Raw genomic sequence first — 18,645 nt, 5'->3', positions numbered from 1 at the left:
TACCGTAAGTTACGCTTATAATTTCAATGTTCTGCGCGTTCCAGTCCCGTAGTGATAAAAATTTATTTAGAGCTATGTTTTGGTCAAAAAAAATGAAAGTAATTAATTTCTCGAAAACCACTAAGAATAGATATAGGAATACCTTATAAAAAAATCATAAAACGATAGCGAATCAAAAAATAAAATAATATACAGGATATTCTGTTTAAAATGACAAAGTTGCTACTACTTTTTGGTATAAGCGGCAATGCTGCATTGCTAAAAATATTTTTAATCGTTAGATCACTAGCTAAAACCCATGATGCGAAATTTAAAACAAAATTCTAGTTTTCATTCTCCGTAAACGTCTAAAGTACCATCAATCATCCTGTATACACTTGTATTCAAATTCTTATTTACATTTATTTCTACGACCTAAATAATGCATTTAAGTAGACATATAAAGTCGACTTTTCTAGTCAAAATTAACTCGAATATATAATTTATTTAATCGGCTTTTTACAAAAATAAAACGTTTTTTCTGTCTTCTCATGTTAAATAGTTTCAAGGATTTTCCCTTTTTCTCATTTATCTGGACGACTTATCATTTATGAAACTGCTCCAGAAGAAATTCAGAAATTCGTTATTAAAAAAAGCTTTAGTATTGTTCAATGCAAGCGGGGGCAATACATATGTACTTTTTCACTACTAGCAATGATTCACTTTCCAGCTGCTTAAACTAAATTAAAAAAAAAAAAATATGCGTAGTCAAAAAAACCATCTTTTGACCCAAATAACATCTATAAAAATAATATATAATATCCTGATTTTATTATTCACAATTATGTGAATACTAAAAGTAATTTTATATATAATAGATATCAATGGAAATTGAAAAAAAAGGAACAAGAAAGAATATAGCTTATTTATAATATAATGTTTATGAATAATATAGCTACAATTTACTGCAAAGTGCTCAAGTACATTTTAGTATAACCTTTTATTTTAAGGAACTGATATTTAGCTAAGTTTAACATCTTGCGTTAGCAAGTAATGTCTCGTGGTAAGTTTTCAATAATTTGGTTGCAAGTCACTTTTGTCTTAATTTATGAGTTTCGATTTGTAAGCTTTGAAATAAATAATTCTTATTTATTGCTGTATTAAATGGTGATTTTTTTAAATCTTAGATTCCCATTGGAGTCAGTAGCATTTAATGCTAGCGCTGTATGGCTGTTAGAGGACTCTACAAAGATACTAAGAAACGTTCAAACTAAAGTAAGATAATTTACTTTTTTTAACCATACAATTTATAATGTTCTTTTTCAGCATATAGGAGATGAAGCAGCTGTTAGACTTGTGATTAAAAACATGTATACAATTTTTATGAAAGTCGGTAGCTCTGTACGTTTTCATTCTCAGGTGACAAAGTATCAAAAAATAATCACGAAATTAAAAATGAATCTTATGGATCTTACACCAAAGTTAATTGTGCTTTGTTGTACTTATAATATTGGGCCCGATGCAAGACTCCTACTAGGTATGGTTACTAATATTTAAGTATTTATATAAGTCTAAATTTTAATAACTTATGGGAATAAACAAATTGAAGATTTCTCTTCAAAAAGCGCCAAAAGAAACATTTCAAGGTTGTTTGTTTGGTTCTTGCTAGAGAAAAACACGCATAGTATGGACGCATAATGATCGCACCCGCTTAAACATTTTTTCTCCTGAATATGTTTTTCTTTTTTCAGATTTAAGGAATAAAAATAGTACTTTAATAATCATCTTTAATCTTATTAATTAATTATTTATTTATTTATTTATTAACGGAATCCATTTACACAAGTGTTACATAGCATACCCATACAAACATATATATTCAGATACAAAACTATCTATAAATCAGTGAAAGGTGTAGATGAGTTAATTAATTAAAGCCCCTATGAAATAATATTCTTTAACTGCCCCTTAAACGATGTTATCCTAGAGTCAAAAAAGTTTATCTGTCCTGACAGACCATTAGCACTTCGAGCCATTCGTGTAATTGGCTCATTAATGCCATAATTGGTATGGTGGAATGGGACTGAAAATATTTCTGATTATCTATTCAATCTGGAAGGCACCCTAAGTTTAAAAAGAGACAATAACTCGGGACAATCTATAGTAGCATTTAAAACCTTATGCATAAAACATAAGTCGAGTAATGTTCTTCGTGACTCTAATGTGGGTAAGTTCAGGTTATCCCTGACCCACTGATAGTAATACTCCTGTCTCCTGTAACCACATCTAAAAGCCGCCACCCTTAAAAATTTATTTTGAGTTTTTTCAATCTGCTCAATGTAGCAGTTATATGACGGGGACCACACAATTGAGCCATACTCCAAGATGGGCCTAACAAGAGAGCAATAAAGTAATCTAAAAGTAAACAAAGACAAATCAGTTGTAGACCGTTGGATAAGACCCAGCATTTTCATTGCCCTAACAGTCATCTGATTGATGTGACTTTTAAAAGACAACCTGGAGTCAATAAATATTCCTAAGTCAGAAACCTCTGTTTTGACACCAATTGCTACATTAGTTTCTTTGCTTAGAAAAAGTAATCTTATGGCACTTATTGATATTAAGGGACATTCTATTCAAGTGACACCAATCAAAGAACAAATTGAGGTCTTTTTGCAGGATCACAGCATCAGAAAGGGATGTGATAAGCCTAAATAGCTTCACATCATTAGCAAACATTAGCACACGACAATTTTCAAGTTTCCAAACTAAATCAATCAAAAAGAGGCAAAACAAAACAGGGCCCGAGTGAGAGCCCTATGGCACCCCAGATGGCACAAAAATTTCAGAGGAATATGTACCTCCAAGATTAACAATCTGGGTTCTACCTCTGATGAATCCCGAGATCCACTGAAGAAGAGGCCCCACAATACCTAAAGCCCTAAGCTTCTGCAAGAATACCCCATGGTTAACCCGATCAAAAGCTTTGGAAAAATCTGTATATATTGAGTATGTACATATATCTAAGGTTGATTCAAACCCAGAAAACCACACATTAACATCATACTTGTATTAAGCAATGGGCTTAATAAAAAATACAATATCAGTCATAGATTTTGATTTACTTTTACCACCGTATACAGGGTGATCCTTTAAGTGACCACTTTCGGAAATGAAATACAATTTCGTGTTCTAGAAAAAAATAGCAAATACCAGAAAATCCTTGATTTTCTATCGTATTGCTTTTTAAATTTCATTTTGATCGCGACTTACAGTTCAATCACACTTACAGTTCAGGACGAACACAAGGTGACTTACTCACTTACCATGTTGTAAAAGCCGAGCAGTCGAAAGCAAACAAATATTTTAAAACTGTAATTTTTTTATTATCTTGCCCGTATTATTATTGGAAGAACCCTAAATACTAACTCCCTGTATAAAAGCATGGCTTGAAAGGTAGGACTTACTAGTCCTACTTCTTATTACGGTACTCCTACTCTTTAATCAAGGATAAACGCTACCACCTTTTAGTTTTACAAGGTTTTACATTAACCTTATTTTACTCTTGTATTAACATTTTTTTTAGATTTAGTTTTACATGACTTTTTAAATCGACAAGGAGTAATGGCGCGTGATATCGAATTAATAACTTCTCGAGAGATCAATAAGTTTCCGAATGATATCCAGTCGTGGCCCTTAAAATGTTCGAAAACATTTTTTTGGATTTGTCACATGCTCTATTATAACCAAAGGTAAGATATAAAAATATTAATTTGATTGATTTATTTTAGGTATAAATCTCTTTTTAAGTATACATAATAAATACTCATATAGTTTCATCATTAGCCTAAGTATCTTGGCATCTGATAAGTGCAGATGAGCCTTTGTGTAAGGAAGATTGAAATATTTACAATAATAAAATGTTATAATATATTCTAAGTATTAATGAGAATGCTAAATAGCACAATCATATTTACAAATTATAGGTTTTATGTTTTCAATAGTTAAGTCATGGATTCCTTCTCTTTTATTTAATTTCTCCACTCCAGACACACCGTCTCTTGATCTATTAGTATCAGTCGATCTTCTAAGTTTATTAATTCTTCTATAACTCAATCTGTAGTAGGTTACTTGAAGATATATTTGTCCTCCCGTTGAAAAACGAGTAAATGAAAATTTGTTAATGTCAAAAAAAACTAAAAAAAAATAAAAAAACTCTACAAACAAATTACACCTGAACAGGTGTTGTAAATAAAATAAAAATGAATGAAACTGCGAAAAATAAGATTTTGAAAGGCTGCCATTTTGCTATGGGTAGAAGTAATGAGTTAATACTCTAGGACCATAAAGCATTCACTGGGAGGTTCAAACGATGTATCGCATGACCCCCCCCCCTTTCTATTTAATTTAATTTTTGGCCACGCTGTATAACGATGATATTAAAATTAACATTTATTAAATGAAATTTTCAACTCAATAGGATTTTCATTTATATAATAATTGGATATTCAAAACTTTTATCGTTAAAAGCATTCCTCTTCTTGGCACTGCGTATCCTTCCAAAGATCCAAGTCTCTGTGATCTTGCAACTTTCAAAAGTAATAAATTTGATTAATTGAATTTCGCAAAATTCAATTAATCATCGTCATCTCTGTCATCATGATCATCGTCAATGATGACGATGATCATTTTATCGTCAACCTAACATCATTACCTAACAAAAAAAACTAAAAAAAAAAACGTATTTTATTGGCATGCATAATAATTTACCTTGCTTCTGTCTGCCTGAATAAAATTCAATATCTTGTTAATTATCTTATGACTTTGTCCTATTAATATTTTTTTACCCGTATTTTAAACAACACATCTACACAGAAATCTTTAAAAACGTGCAAAATGCCACAATGCTTCTCTTTAAATTGACAATACTACGATGTAAATGGTCTGAACACTAAGAAGGTACCACTGTAAATGAGCTCTCCACACTCGTGCTATTTATTGCGTAACCTAATCACAGAGACCGAGAGGCTTCGATGACTCTGATAACAGGTGTACACTATTCCGAATTTGGACTTGCTAGTTTAATGGTTCTGCTACGAGGCGCCATCTGCTAGCACGAGTTGGAGATTCGGGAAAACCGTCGGGTATGTGCTCTGTTCCCCGAATCGATAATTTTAAAGCGCTGGGTCATATCAGGAAGGTCGGTAGGAAGGTGGTAGAAACTAGGGACAACCAGTTCAAGATCCACAGGAATGGAAAGGTCTGCGTCTTGATGAAGAAGAAGAAGAAGAAGACATTATATCTCAGAGGATCGTATCTAAAAAGATCACACTTGCGAATTTCTGAAAGGCATACGTGATAAACACTGTGGCTATATCAGATGTTTAAAAAGAAAATTTAAAATATTTTTGTACTTTCGACATTTATATTGAAACAATATCGTCATTGCTCATAATTATTTGTAAAATGTGGCCAATCTTTCAGATTCAGGTATAAAAAATTTCCCATAGGCCCCCCCTAGGACATAAAAGCGCCGCTGAAAATCGTTTTCTTGAATAACTTTTGAAGTACCTGGTATAATTTAATGAAAATTTTACGTGATCAACACTACCTAAAACGAAATCACTAAAAAATATTTACTTTGTTTATTTTACCAGGGGCGGCCTAGGTTGTATATTATAATGCTTAACTGTTTAACACCCTGTATGATAAGGGCTCTGCAATAATAAATATGGATAGCTACTTTTCATAAACTAAAGAAAAACAACTCTTGTTTATTATCGATAAAATTACAACCGTTCGTTCTGGAGAAAAAGAAATAACTAAGGAATCACTGTTTTATTTAATTTGAAAAAGATGATATGTTTTTTTTTCAGCGATTTCATTTTAAGTTGTTTCATCTGAAAAAGTACATGTTTTCAAAAAAGCAGTGGGATTCTTAGAAAGGCACCTTACGAAATTGTTTAAAAAAATGTAAACCTATGTTTTTCTTAAAACGAAAAAACAACCTGAAAAAAGAATGTTATAAATAAAGAAGGTAATAATTCAAAATAATAAAAAAAAAACTTCATAAGCAGATTTAATTTGGGCTCCTTGACGTCTGATACACTCGCGGGTACGACGGATCGTGAACTGCTGTACTCGCCACAACAACCCTGCCTTGTTCCTTATCACATCACAATGAATCCTGATTATCTGTAAAACTTCCTCCCGAGTATCGACAGAAGTTAAATACACCAAGGTTATGAGGAGACCCCATATGGAAAAATCTAATGGCGTTAGATCAGGAGACCGAAGAGGCCAGTAATGTATCCTCCTCTATCTATCCAACGGTTTGGAAAAAACGTTATTCAGATTATTCCTTACAGCAACGCTGAAATAAGGTGAGGCTCCATCATGCATAAAAGACATGTTTCAGCCGATCGCAAGTGGAAAATGCTCTATTAAATCCAGAAGATTATTCTGAAGGGATTTCAAATAAAGTTTTTCAATCAATCGTAATACGAATGGCTACATGCAATTTTTGTAGATGATGGGTATAATAGCTGTTCTTGAAGTAATTTATGTATTATTGTTTTTGATGTATTAAGCTGAGCGGCTAACTTTCGAGTGCTCCTTGAAGGAGTATCAGCTAAAGCATCTAAAATATTTTCATATCGACGGATCTGAACGATTTTTTTTTACCAAGCAGTATATGAAATATCAGCCTTGTTCCGTTTTGATTAGCCCGCTCAAAACGGAACAAGGCTGATATTTCATAACTGTAACTGTGTGTTTCATACTGAGTAAAATAACTCAAACCTCAATAGATAAACAAACGCAAATGAAATGACTTTCCATGACTCAACACCAATGATGTGAACTTCTCTCAGCTCCCTGTACCGGGTGGCCAAATAAGCGAGGTAAGCGGCTGTATCTCAGAACCTGTACATCTGGCAACAATGGAATTTTTTTTATTATTATAAAAGTGGCCATGAGAAAATTCTGGAAATAATTTTTAAGTTCCGTATTTCACCGCAAGATGGCGCAACTAAACATTAAATAAGAGAAACCTCTTTTTCTTCGAAAAGTTAAATATTAACTTATACTTTTAATATTATTTTTAGTAAGCCTAAATAATTTGCTATCATTTTGGTTTACGAATTATTGACGTACGAACGAAAGTGGGGGTGGGGGAAGCTATTGAAAGTGGAATCATTAAAATCGCTGATAAAAATCTCTAATTAGTATTACCACAACTGTTGTCATAATTAATAAATTATTAAAGTAATAATTGATTGATAAATTATAAATTAATAATACCTATGTATCACAGAATAACTAAGTTTATGTGACTTTCCTAAGGCGAATAATTTTATTAACGAATTTTTTTTTATATTTAAATTATGGTCCTGAAAAGGACCGATTTTAAATCCAAACATATTTGGTATTTAATGCCTCGATAGGTGTTCAAACTGCTTTCCATCACATTCCAAACAAGCTTCCAATCTTCTTTGGGAGGATAAAACTGCTGTTTCGATTTCAGCAGCTGATATTTCATTTATTGCACCACGGATTCTGTTTTCCATATCATGTCTTGTTGTAGGTGGAGTTTGGTACACAATATCTTTTAAACGACCCCATAACTAAAAATTAGTTAAATCGAGTGACCTGGCCGGCCAAGGATATAGACTCCCCCTTCCGATCCAGCGCCCTTGAAAGTAATTATTTATATGATGCCGCACCAAACGGGAAAAATTTGCTGGGCACCCGTCCAATATCAAATCTTCCATTAAAATAGGCAAGGAATTTGTTAAAAAATGAAAAAAAACATTACCGGTTAATGTGCCATCAAACTAATAAGGACCAATAATTTTCATTCCGATAATGCCACACCACACGTTTACACTCCAGCGGCCTTGGTGCTGGACTTCTCGCATCCAACGAGAATTTTCTTCTAATAATGCATATTATGCCTGTTGACTTTCCCATCGCTACAAAAACTGACTTCATCGGTCCACAGAATCTGTGACAAAAAAGCCCTGTTTTCGCGAATCATTGCTAGTATCCATTGGCAAAATTCAATTCGGCGCTCAAAATCATGTTCGTTTAGAGCTTGGTGTAGGATTATATGGAAAGGGTGTAGCCTTAAAATAAAAAGAAATGCCTTCGAGAAGAAAATTATAATAAAAAGATGTGTTACCTGTGGCCTTTAAGTATATTTTGAACAGTAGTTCGAGTTATTCCCAAATCTAAAGATAACCCACGAGTTCCAATATGCCTATTAAACTCTACGTAGGCCAACACATTAATAATGTCTTCTTCAGTTCTTCCAGTAGAGCGACGCCTTCTAAATTTGGGCCGACTAAAACTCCCAGTATCGCATAGTCGCTGTACCAACCGTGGAAAAATTCTTCTGCCATAATGGCGGCGATCTGGATACCGAAGGGCATACTGTCTTTCAGCTATTGCTGCATTTTAAAAGCACTCAAAGAAAACCTGAATCAAATCCACAGCTTCATTCAAAGAAAATTGAAAACAGATTTAAACTGGCCGTCTAATAAATATTTGGCGTTTCCATACAATCCTTTTTAAAAGTTTCTTTTGTTTTTGCCGCCTATTATACGTTAACTAGACATACTAAGGCCGAGCGCTAGATGGCGGTACATAAGTTTGGACTCGGTGCGTAAAAGACTTTTTTACTTCGCTATAACTTTAAAACAAGCAAAGATATCATCGTGCGGTTTTCACAGTATTTTTGTAAATTTTATCTACTTTTTAAATATGATGTCAAAAATATACCATTCAATTTGAATTTTTAGAGCAAAATGAAAAAAACTGGAATTATCACAAATTGCGCCCTCTGGCGGTTTTATTAGGAACTATAGGGTAGTGATGAGATCAGACTTTTAAAGCAGCTACATTTATCTTGCAAATAAATTTTGAATTGCTCAAATTGAATAAGTGGTTTAGAATTTACATCGATTTTAATGATTCCACTTTCAATAGCTTCCCCCACCCCTACTATCGTTCGTAGTCAATAATTCATAAACCAAAACTATAGCAAATTATCCAGGCTTACTAAAAATAATATGAAAAGTATAAGTTAATATTTAAGTTTTCGGAGAAAAAGACGTTTGTTTTATTTAATTTTTAGTTGCGCCCTCTTGCGGTGAAATACAAAACTTAAAAATAATTTCCATAATTTTCTCATGGCCACTTTTATGATAATAAAAAAAATTCCATTGTTGCCAGATGTACAGGTCCTGAGATACAGCCGCTTACCTCGCTTATTTGGCCACCCGGTACATTATGCCAAGCACAAAACACAAATATATATGCCAAGCATACCCGATATGATTCCGATTTGCTCTCTTTGCTTCATGGCCTTGAACGCTAGAAATCAGGACGTTCAACGCCTATGTTAAGCTATGTATACAGCGATACGAAAATAGGGGCGCACGAATATTTGCATAAAAACTCGCTCTGTCGCACACTCTGCCTCTCTTGCGTTTATTTAATGAACCCAGTATTATGGCGAAACGTCAGCCTGCTTTCTCGAGGTTATGTTGCATTGTTGTTATTTTGTTTTTTGTGAGCGCACTAAACGATGTGAATTTCATATGTGCGGCGCACGCGAGCGAAGCGGCGGACAGCTTTTAGCTTCTCCCACCTGTACTGTAGTTGAGTTTCCTGAGACAATTAACTAGTTTTTAACAATGGGCTTGGAAAATTAAAAAATATATATATATATTTTCCCAAAAATAAATAAAACAGAAGTTTATAAGAACAATGACGTTTATTTCAAGTTGTTAGGGTAAGTATTTGCAAAGTTATAAGGCTGCTAGTCTGCGGTTTTTTATACCTCCCGAGATTCCGTTCCAATTACGCGCTACGTCATAGACGCCGACGCGACGCGACGGTGTATTATAGAGCGCTCGCTAGCCAGCCAGCAACAGCCTAGTTCCCAGGCGTTATTTTGACAGGGTGGTTTTGTTTGTTGACATTTTGACTTTTATTATTGACGCATTTTGCTTGTTGACTAATTACAATGGAGCAGGAATTTGTTCGTGGTCAGTCAGACAACTTACCCATTATATATACGTAAATATTTTAAAACTATAAATTCTATTCAAAAATAATTAAAAATAAACTTTTACTTTGACACCCTGTGTTTCAAAAACTAAGCATTTTTCTTAGATAAGGAAAACGAGTGGACCTGTAATCACGCACCTGACACGAGCTGCTTGCCACCAAATCTGCAAAAATGTCATCTGGCAATTATTTTTCCTACGAAATTTAAATCAAAACCCTGAACATCCCACTTTGATGTAATATCCAAAAAGTATAGATTTAACCAAAAATTTAACTTAAAAAAAACCAAGAATCTCTTAAAATACACTCAAAAACAAGTAAGCGTGTCACCATAATGCGAGAAAAATTCGGCTCACTTCGTTAACATTGTAAATATAGGCTAATACCGGTCCAACCATCTTCCTTGTCTAAGGCGTTTTTCGACATAGAACATATGTACATATGAACTTATTAAAATATAATACAATATTTATAGCAGGTATGTGGAGCAGACATTTTGAAAAACACAACAGCAAAAACAGGCATAATAATATTAACAAAGCAGCGTGCGCGGTCGACATGCTAGCGTCGCGCGTCGGTCGTCGCGTCCACTTGGGCGCCTGTGACGTATCATCCCGGCCGCGCTGGTAAGGAAAAAATTAAACATGGCGTATTTATTCGAACTTTGAAAATTAATTGTGAAGTAACTATAAATGCTAGAGAACTGAAATAAATTGCTAAATTTAAGTTGGAGCCTGCTCTTTTTTACTAAAAAATAATCGAATTGTCGTTTCCAAGCTCATTCTTATCAGTACGCGACGTCACCAGAATTTTGCGACCGTCTCTCCTACTAATATGATGGTTATGAAAAACAGCGTATTGCTATTTTGGTTGTGTTAAAAAATGTGACGTCTGGCCTGCGAAACTTCTAAATAATCGCCAATGACAACAGGTTTATGGTATAAAATACAATGACTATTCTTTTTACGGCCTTTTTCTTATTAAATTTAACATAGGTATTCTTACTGTGAAGCCTTAGCAAATCAATTAGTAAATAGAGGTCGAGATAATTTTTTAGTAATAATTTATTTATTGAAATTTAGAATGTTTTAAATATTTTTTATAAATATTTAATCAGCGTTTTCTTTTATTCTGATGCTATATGGCACATTATGTATGCAATTGGTATTGGATACTCTTTTATTGGCCAAAATATCCTGTACTAACATTTTTCTATAAGCAACGAATTTCTTTTCTTTGAGCCATTCTTGATATATCTTTTGAGTGGACGGGATGTTTTTGTTTAAATATTGCTGTACTCGATTCCAAATATTATCTTTGTTCATTTTTATAAGCCAGTACCTCGGAATCAGTAAACAATTGACGTTCGTTTGAGCCACTACTCGACGTCTCTCAAAAGTTTCACCAATGTTAAAAATTGCTCCCTCTGAGAGCTCGCATACTTTCATAAAATGATTTTCGATGTTACTTTCATTAATTTCGAAAACTGAATTGCTATACTGGTTTAACTTTCCGGAAGATGACTGTTGGATCCCTAACTGCGACGACTTAGTCTTCAAGCCTAATATTGACGATAGTCCTTTACCTTTTGAGGAACATTTTCCTTTTTGAGATTTCTTATTACGTACAACCACACATGTTTCACCTTCGAAAATAACCAATTTGTGATGCTTTATACCGTCTTTTTTTGTAACCATAACCTAAAACAAATAACAGTTATTAAGACACTTGAGGAACTATGACTTGATTATTAAGATTATTTTATTTGATGTATACATAAGTTCTCCGTTTAAAAGGCAAATAAACCGTATTTATAGAAGAACTTTCCCAATATTCAATATCAGTTTTACTGCCTTAAACTCCATTTTGCAGTAATACATTTATCATGTATGAAGAATGTATACCAATAATGCATTTTAAACTTGTACTATTACTGGCAAATAAATTTATTTATTATTATTATTATTATTATTATAATATTAAACTGTAATTCAATATTGTCAGTTCAACTGAGTTACGGCAATAATTACTCATTTAAAGGTTGTTTACCAGCTGCAAACTCTAAAATTTAAATTGAAATGGTAAGTTATGAATCGTGTATCGTTCAACCCCCTGGAGTGGGATTTTTGATATTAAATGTATACTTCATATATGTATATACCTATGTAACACTTTATTAAAGACTGGCAGGTATCCATCGAAGAAAATTCCTCAGCCCATAGCTACATCTGCTTTAATATTAAGGTAGGCAGGAGGCTATAACTTATGGAAATCTGATAAGCGCCGATTGAGGGGGCTATAAGAAAGGACTCCAAAGTGAATTTCTGCGAGATGGTATAAAGATAAAGGATATCAAAAACACTAATTGACTATGTGTTATCAAAAAAATAACTATCGAGAAGTCAACGAATTCATTCATGTAAGTGACCTGATGGAACAGAAAACCGAGAGTGGAGGATTGACGAGGAGAAAAATTCTAGGGGCAAACATACAGACTTAAAAGAATACTATACCCAAATCAGAAAAGCGACAAGAACTTTATAAAGGAAGTTCTATGGGGAGCAGAACGAAAAACACCATAGTCTGCTAGTCTCTAGTTAATTATCTCTAAAAAAAGAATAAGGCATTATATACTCAATTGGGAGAGAACATACAGCACATTCGGAGATACTCCGAACGAATTATAGTAATGTCGCAAAAAGGAACACACACTCTAATAAATAAGCTGATTTAAACGATGGGGGCCTACCTAGCTAGTCATATTCCGGTGAGATGATAGTTATGGTGGCATTTACATCCAAGCGTGAAAAAAGGACATTTATAATTTGGAAAAAATAAACATACATAAATAATTAACACGTATATCAGTATAAATATAAATAAATGTACATTAAAGGCAAAAATAACTGTGAGTGTGTACAAAGTAGAAAAAAAAACGAGAAATTCGAATTTAATGGCAATTTTTGTGTGTGCATATCCTAGAGGGCGCTGTCAGCTTCACTCCGAGGTGATAAAAACATGTACAATTTTTTCGTGCCGCGTATATGAGTTTTTCGTGAAAATTATTAATAAATATTACTCTAAAAAGATATACCTTTGTTGAGTCCCTCAGAGCCACCGTTTGCAAGATAACTGAAATTCAGTTTTTGATTCATTGAAGGGAAAACTATTTAAAAGGACATACCTGTTAATAAATAAGTCCAACTAGATAACCCTCTGCCTTCCTCATTTTTTTTTGTTAAATTTTGATTAAAACTGCCAAAAAAAATATTATCCAGTGTGACTCTAAGGAAATTTGAAAAATAATTCAAGATATTGCAAATGTGCAAAAAAAAAGGAAATTGACAAAATAAAAATCAACAATAGGGGATTTTTGCCATCATTTTCCGAATTTTTTTGCAGATAGTGGTCCAGGCCTTGCAAGCAAGGTTGGAAAATGCGATGTTTCCTAAAGGAAATCCAAAAAGGTTACAAATTCTTTCTATCTTAAACCTACTGATGAAATTATAGATATTATATATAATTATAGATATATAATTATAAATATTAAAATTCTGTTTTAAAAAAATCAAAAGGCAAAAAACTTAAAGCTAATAGCGGAGGAAATAGCATCCTCTCCATAGTTCACATTTTTAACAAATACTTTGAAGAAAGAACGGTTCCATACATTTTTAAACAATCAATTGTTAAGCAAATTAGTTATACCCATAAGCAAATAAGTTAAACCCATAATAACAACTATCGTTCGGCCAAACTCTCTAATAAGAAACCTCGACAAACATTTTTAAAAGATATTAAAAGAAAAAGTTGAAACACGGGATGCTCATATTTCTTGTCACAGGGAAGCTACGTCGGCTGTTGGAAAATTCGGCAAATTCAAAGTTTCGGAAAATTTTTACTCTGGTACAATTAAGAACTTTATATTTTGCTCTTATTCAAAGCCATATTACCTATGGAGGTAGAGGATGAGCAAGTACCAACCATCTTGACCAACTTGAAAATACTCAAAATTATGTTATAAAAATAACGTATGAAAAAAATTCCACTGTCCAACTTTTTGACGAGTTTAAACTCTTTAAAGTTAGAAAACTCTCTTGTTTTGCAGTTCTTAAAAAACAGCATTTTTGTAAAAAAGATAAAACAACATCGGGAAAACGTGAAATAATGTGGCCTAAATTCTCGTTCTCAGACCTGTTAAAACAAGTACCCAATTTGGCTGGCACCGAAAATATATAATATTTTACCAATTGACGTAAAAATAGTGAACATTTGCTTAAGGAAAAATTAAAATTGTGTATAGGAAGTAAGTCTTGGTCGTTTATTACACGTTTAGTCACCAAAAAAACCTTTTTTTGAAATTCTTTGAAATTTTTTTGAAAAATTCAACACATACTTAACAGTTAAATTAAGATATGTCTTTACCAAACACATGTTGCATGTTACATGATACACATAGTCATGCACATGCATAACTATGCTGGACACCTTATTTATTATCACACACCTTCCTTACTATTCATTAAGTGATCAAAATAAAAAATTAAAGCATTGAAAATTCAAAATTCAATTATCTCAAAAACGGTTGCTCTGAGCGACTCGACAAAGCTAGACCTTTCTTAAGTAATATTGATAAAAGTTTTAAGATTTCTATGAGAAATCAATATACACTAAGGTACAAAAAAGTTGTACACGTTTTTATACAGTCGGAGTGTCGCCAAGAGCGCCTTCTTGGCGTATTTACACATAAATTACCATTGAATTCGAATTTCTCGACAACAAAGTAACCTTCTATTTTACCTTTCTGCTTATATATTTCTTTTTATATGAATTACTAAGAAATAATTAAAATAAAAGTAAAACTTTAACATCCTATATCTTGGATATTATCAATTTTTGCACTAGAAAAATTTGGTCAAATCGTAATATTTTCAACCAAAGGATATGCTGTTCTTCTATGTCCACTAAGTTATGGGACACCCTGTATATCCGTATATTTGATATTTTAGCTTCAATATCTTTTACAGTTTAAGCCTTTTTTAGATAAGATTAAATAACTGTATAATTTTATTTATTCTCTATACGTATTGGTATTTCTTTATTATTCGGATCATAATCACAGCTCAAAACTACTTTTCATAAACACGATGATCGTTATCTATATAGTTCAATAAATTCAGTCAACATTCCTTTTGTGTTGTTGGACTAAAATTATGAACTCTAATGTTCTGTGTCTCTTTAACTATTGTATTATGCACCGTTGTACTAAGGTATGTTATACTAATTCAGTATATTATCTTCTAAACTTATTTACAGAGTTTGTCCCAATGTCCACTAGGTAATGTCAAAATATATTTAAATTTTAAAATTTTGCGAAGTTTTGAAAAGATATTGGTATACAATAAAAAACAACTTATGCCGGTGATAACATAATAACTACCTGTAAATGTTCAATTATCGAACAAGTGCCTTTCGTAATAAGGTAGGAATACGCTGGTAAACCAATGTTATCTCCTAATACGACTTCGTCGGGACAATAAGTTTTTGTTCTGGATATAATACTGCATTCTCTTTTTGTTACGGTATCCCAATTTTTAAAGTAAGAGTACCTTAAAGGAAAAAATCAGAAACTAATGTTTTTTTCAATTTAGACATGAGGCATATATTCAGAATGCTTTTACAAGAATATTGCTATTGAGTCTATACTATAGGCTTTTAATTGACTCTAGGAATACCTGATTCTCGACTCTAGTTTAATTTGTAATAAACTGTTTACTATTATCACTTAAGATACAAATAATTTATATGAATATTAATAACACAGTATGTTCCAATTCTTTGACAAACCTGTTAATAATCCTTGTACTCTCTTCCCAAGCTTTCCACACAGTTTCTTTTAAGACGATATTAAAGTCTTCTTTCTTTATCATAAGAAGTTCACAAGGCATGGTTGTTGTTATCGTCGCAGTTCTGGAAATTCCATGAATTAAAGCGACTTCGCCAAACATTGTTCCTGGCCCAACAGTACCTAAAGAACAAATTTTAGGCGAAAAACCAGTTTTTTACAAATTTCTGCTTAAAATATTTTCTTAGTAGTTTTTTTTATCTATAGGAATTTGCTTAAAACAAAAGCATTTTCACTTAAATTTTGATGTTTCGAATTTTATATAAGTAAGTTTAGGCTATTACAAAAAGAATATACACCTAATTAGCAAATATTATTAAACCATTCCTACCATGTTCTTCTTCTATCCATTCTTTTAACATTTTATCGTAGGTTCTTACTGTCACAACACCTTCGCCAGAAAGTAAAAAATACATTGCTGAAGGAGCATGATCTTGTTTGACGATAACGCGATCTGGTCCAATATAGACAAAATAAGTGACAGCGGCTAACTGACTCTTTACATTTGGGGGATATCTTCTAAAAACCTTTAGACCTGCAAAAGTGATTTTTAATATTTATTTATATTTGTAGCATACATTTTAACCACATGCCTCCAATAGCTCTATTAAGTAAATGTTTTTCTTCTTCAGTTCGGTCTTCTTTAGGTTTTGACAAAATAATCTTCTCTTTAGTGGTAAGAGTGCTCTTCTTAATCTTTTTCTTGGTTAGCTTGTGAATATTTAACATCACATTTTCCCCCAGACTGTCGTCCAGGTCCCCCAACCAAAAAAGGTTGGCCATAACAAGACGAACATATGCTTTAAATCGTCTACGAGCTTTGTTATCTCGAGCTTTTTTTTGCTCGGGGCTGAGCCCCGGTGGTGGCCTTTTTCGAGTTGACATTTTTATTTAATTTAATTTTTATCTAAAATTAATATGAAAATGAAAATATGAAAATAAATTCAAGTAAGTTGACAAAGAAAAGCTTTTCATTCAGCTTGACAAAGACTCAAGCTTTTGTGATGTTCTGTTTAGGATCACGTTCGTTGATAAAAAACTTTAATTACTTTATTTATCTTTTGGTAATGGAAGATTTGACTTAATGTTGTAACGTATAAATTAAATATTTTATGGTATTCCTCATTTTTCTTAATACATTTTACCAAACATTACTATTACATATTCCATTACTAATTTAACTATATAGGAGTATTTAAAAATGGACAAAGGAAGTATCTATTTAAACAAAAATAAAGTACGTCCTATTACTTTAATATTTTATTTGTTACTAATTTTAGATTAGTTTATGATTATTGAGCTTTACTAAAAACAATAATCAATATCGATGCCGCTGGTCTGCAGCCACTATTTCTAGGCCATAATATTCTTCTTCCATGCGATTTGTCTGACCATTTACTCGAGGTCACAGAAATGGATTCGGACCTTTACTTTTGCATGTATGTACGTTATGTTAGAGCATGTTGACGTCTTCAGGTAAAAACATGTGCAATAAACCGTTTGTCCAGTAGGATGAAAAGGAAGAATATGGATATAGGCAAATTTTGTGTTGTTATAATATGGTAATGTGATAGAGTTTCTAAAGATTTGTTTTAAAGTTTCGATTAAATTATTATTTAATTGAAATGAGATTAATTTATGAACTAAATGCAAGACTACTACTTTAGTAGCCCTATCTAATACTCAAACCGATTCCAAGCGGTCTATCGGTATTTACCGTTCCTAAATGGTATTAACCAAACACGTCCAAGCGGTTATACCAATTAGCCCTTTATACGTCATCAATTTGGAACAGTAATTACCCACGTCCGGAGCTGTTTTCTAAACGTCAAATGTCAAAAATATTGAAATAAGTGCGGGAAAAAATAAAAACAATCAAAAAATTATTTCCTTTTTAAAGACTATTCAATTACGGCTAGTTTTCTTTTTTGATATTTATGTTTAAGAACTAATTACATATAACATTACTGGCGTCTAGGGTATTATTTACAAACAAACAAAATGATGACAGCGACAGCTGACAAGTTACGAAGTTACTTCAACCAAACACGTCCAAGCGGACACGATTGGCTATGTTATAAAGGGACTTTTCCAGGTCAACCAAGGGCTTAACCGCGGTTAAAACCGATATATCGCTTGGAATCGGTTTAAATAATTTATAAATTTTCTCTCGTCCATGAGCGACTGCCTCCGGTCATCTGTTAGATATCTCTTATTTTATTTTTTACAGAATAACAATAATTATATCGGCATGCCCAATATGGCTGTGGAACTTTTATCTGCACTTTTCAAGGCGCTATTATTTTTTCTTAACTTGCGGCTACTAATACTTCTTTCTAAAGAGTTCAAATTATTTAATTGGTTTATACACAATCCTTCCGTTATTTGATACGGCCTTCGGGAAAGTAAGCACAAAAATTTTCAATTCCCTACTCAGTCTCCTCAAAAATTGAATGTTTGGGCTGGTATTTTGGGCGACCATATTATAGGATCATTTTTTATTGATGATACTTTAAACGGCGAAAAATACTTTAAGCTGCTACAAAACTAAGTTTTTCCTGTCATTCAAATCCTCCCTGATTTAGACCTGAGATTGGTCTATTTTTAACAATATAGTTGTCCTTGTTCTACTACTTCTTCTTATATTTCGAGAAGCCCTTAAGGTCTGTTAATTGCAAAGGCTCTATCTG

The 18,645-nt window shown here is 32.6% G+C and overlaps 2 protein-coding genes across 3 annotated transcripts in view; one reads left to right on the top strand and one right to left on the bottom strand.

Annotated features, from left to right (window-relative positions):
• LOC126734995 (uncharacterized) overlaps positions 1-18,645 on the top strand; it is a 62,807-nt gene that overhangs the window by 29,589 nt on the left and 14,573 nt on the right. For both annotated transcript variants that reach the window (XM_050438864.1, XM_050438863.1), the window contains exons 4-6: positions 1,167-1,254; positions 1,306-1,516; positions 3,566-3,731. In XM_050438864.1, coding sequence (XP_050294821.1) covers positions 1,167-1,254; positions 1,306-1,516; positions 3,566-3,731 — 465 coding nt within the window. The remainder of the gene's footprint in view (positions 1-1,166; positions 1,255-1,305; positions 1,517-3,565; positions 3,732-18,645) is intronic.
• On the bottom strand, positions 11,100-16,936 carry LOC126734999 (cyclic nucleotide-binding domain-containing protein 2-like). The gene is made up of 5 exons (XM_050438869.1): positions 16,549-16,936; positions 16,287-16,490; positions 15,898-16,078; positions 15,491-15,659; positions 11,100-11,753 (listed from the first exon to the last, which is right to left on the bottom strand). Exons 1-5 carry the CDS (start codon positions 16,838-16,840, stop codon positions 11,163-11,165), a joined length of 1,437 nt encoding a protein of 478 aa, XP_050294826.1. The 5' UTR covers positions 16,841-16,936; the 3' UTR covers positions 11,100-11,162.

The sequence above is a fragment of the Anthonomus grandis genome, chromosome 4, assembly GCF_022605725.1.
Source record: "Anthonomus grandis grandis chromosome 4, icAntGran1.3, whole genome shotgun sequence".
Taxonomy (NCBI): Eukaryota; Metazoa; Arthropoda; class Insecta; order Coleoptera; family Curculionidae; genus Anthonomus; species Anthonomus grandis.
The sequence above is the reverse complement of the archived record's forward strand: the minus strand, read 5'-3'. Positions and strand labels throughout refer to the sequence as shown.

What these genes read in the sequence shown, in the direction of transcription:
- LOC126734999 (XM_050438869.1), bottom strand. Translation starts at nt 16,840, where the DNA reads ATGTCAACTCGAAAAAGGCCACCACCGGGGCTCAGCCCCGAGCAAAAA. An exon ending in ATGGATAGAAGAAGAACATG is followed by an intron (nt 16,079 to 16,286) that starts GTAGGAATGGTT and finishes TTTGTTCTTTAG; the next exon opens with GTACTGTTGGGCCAGGAACA. An exon ending in CGATAATTGAACATTTACAG is followed by an intron (nt 11,754 to 15,490) that starts GTAGTTATTATG and finishes TATTTGTTTTAG; the next exon opens with GTTATGGTTACAAAAAAAGA.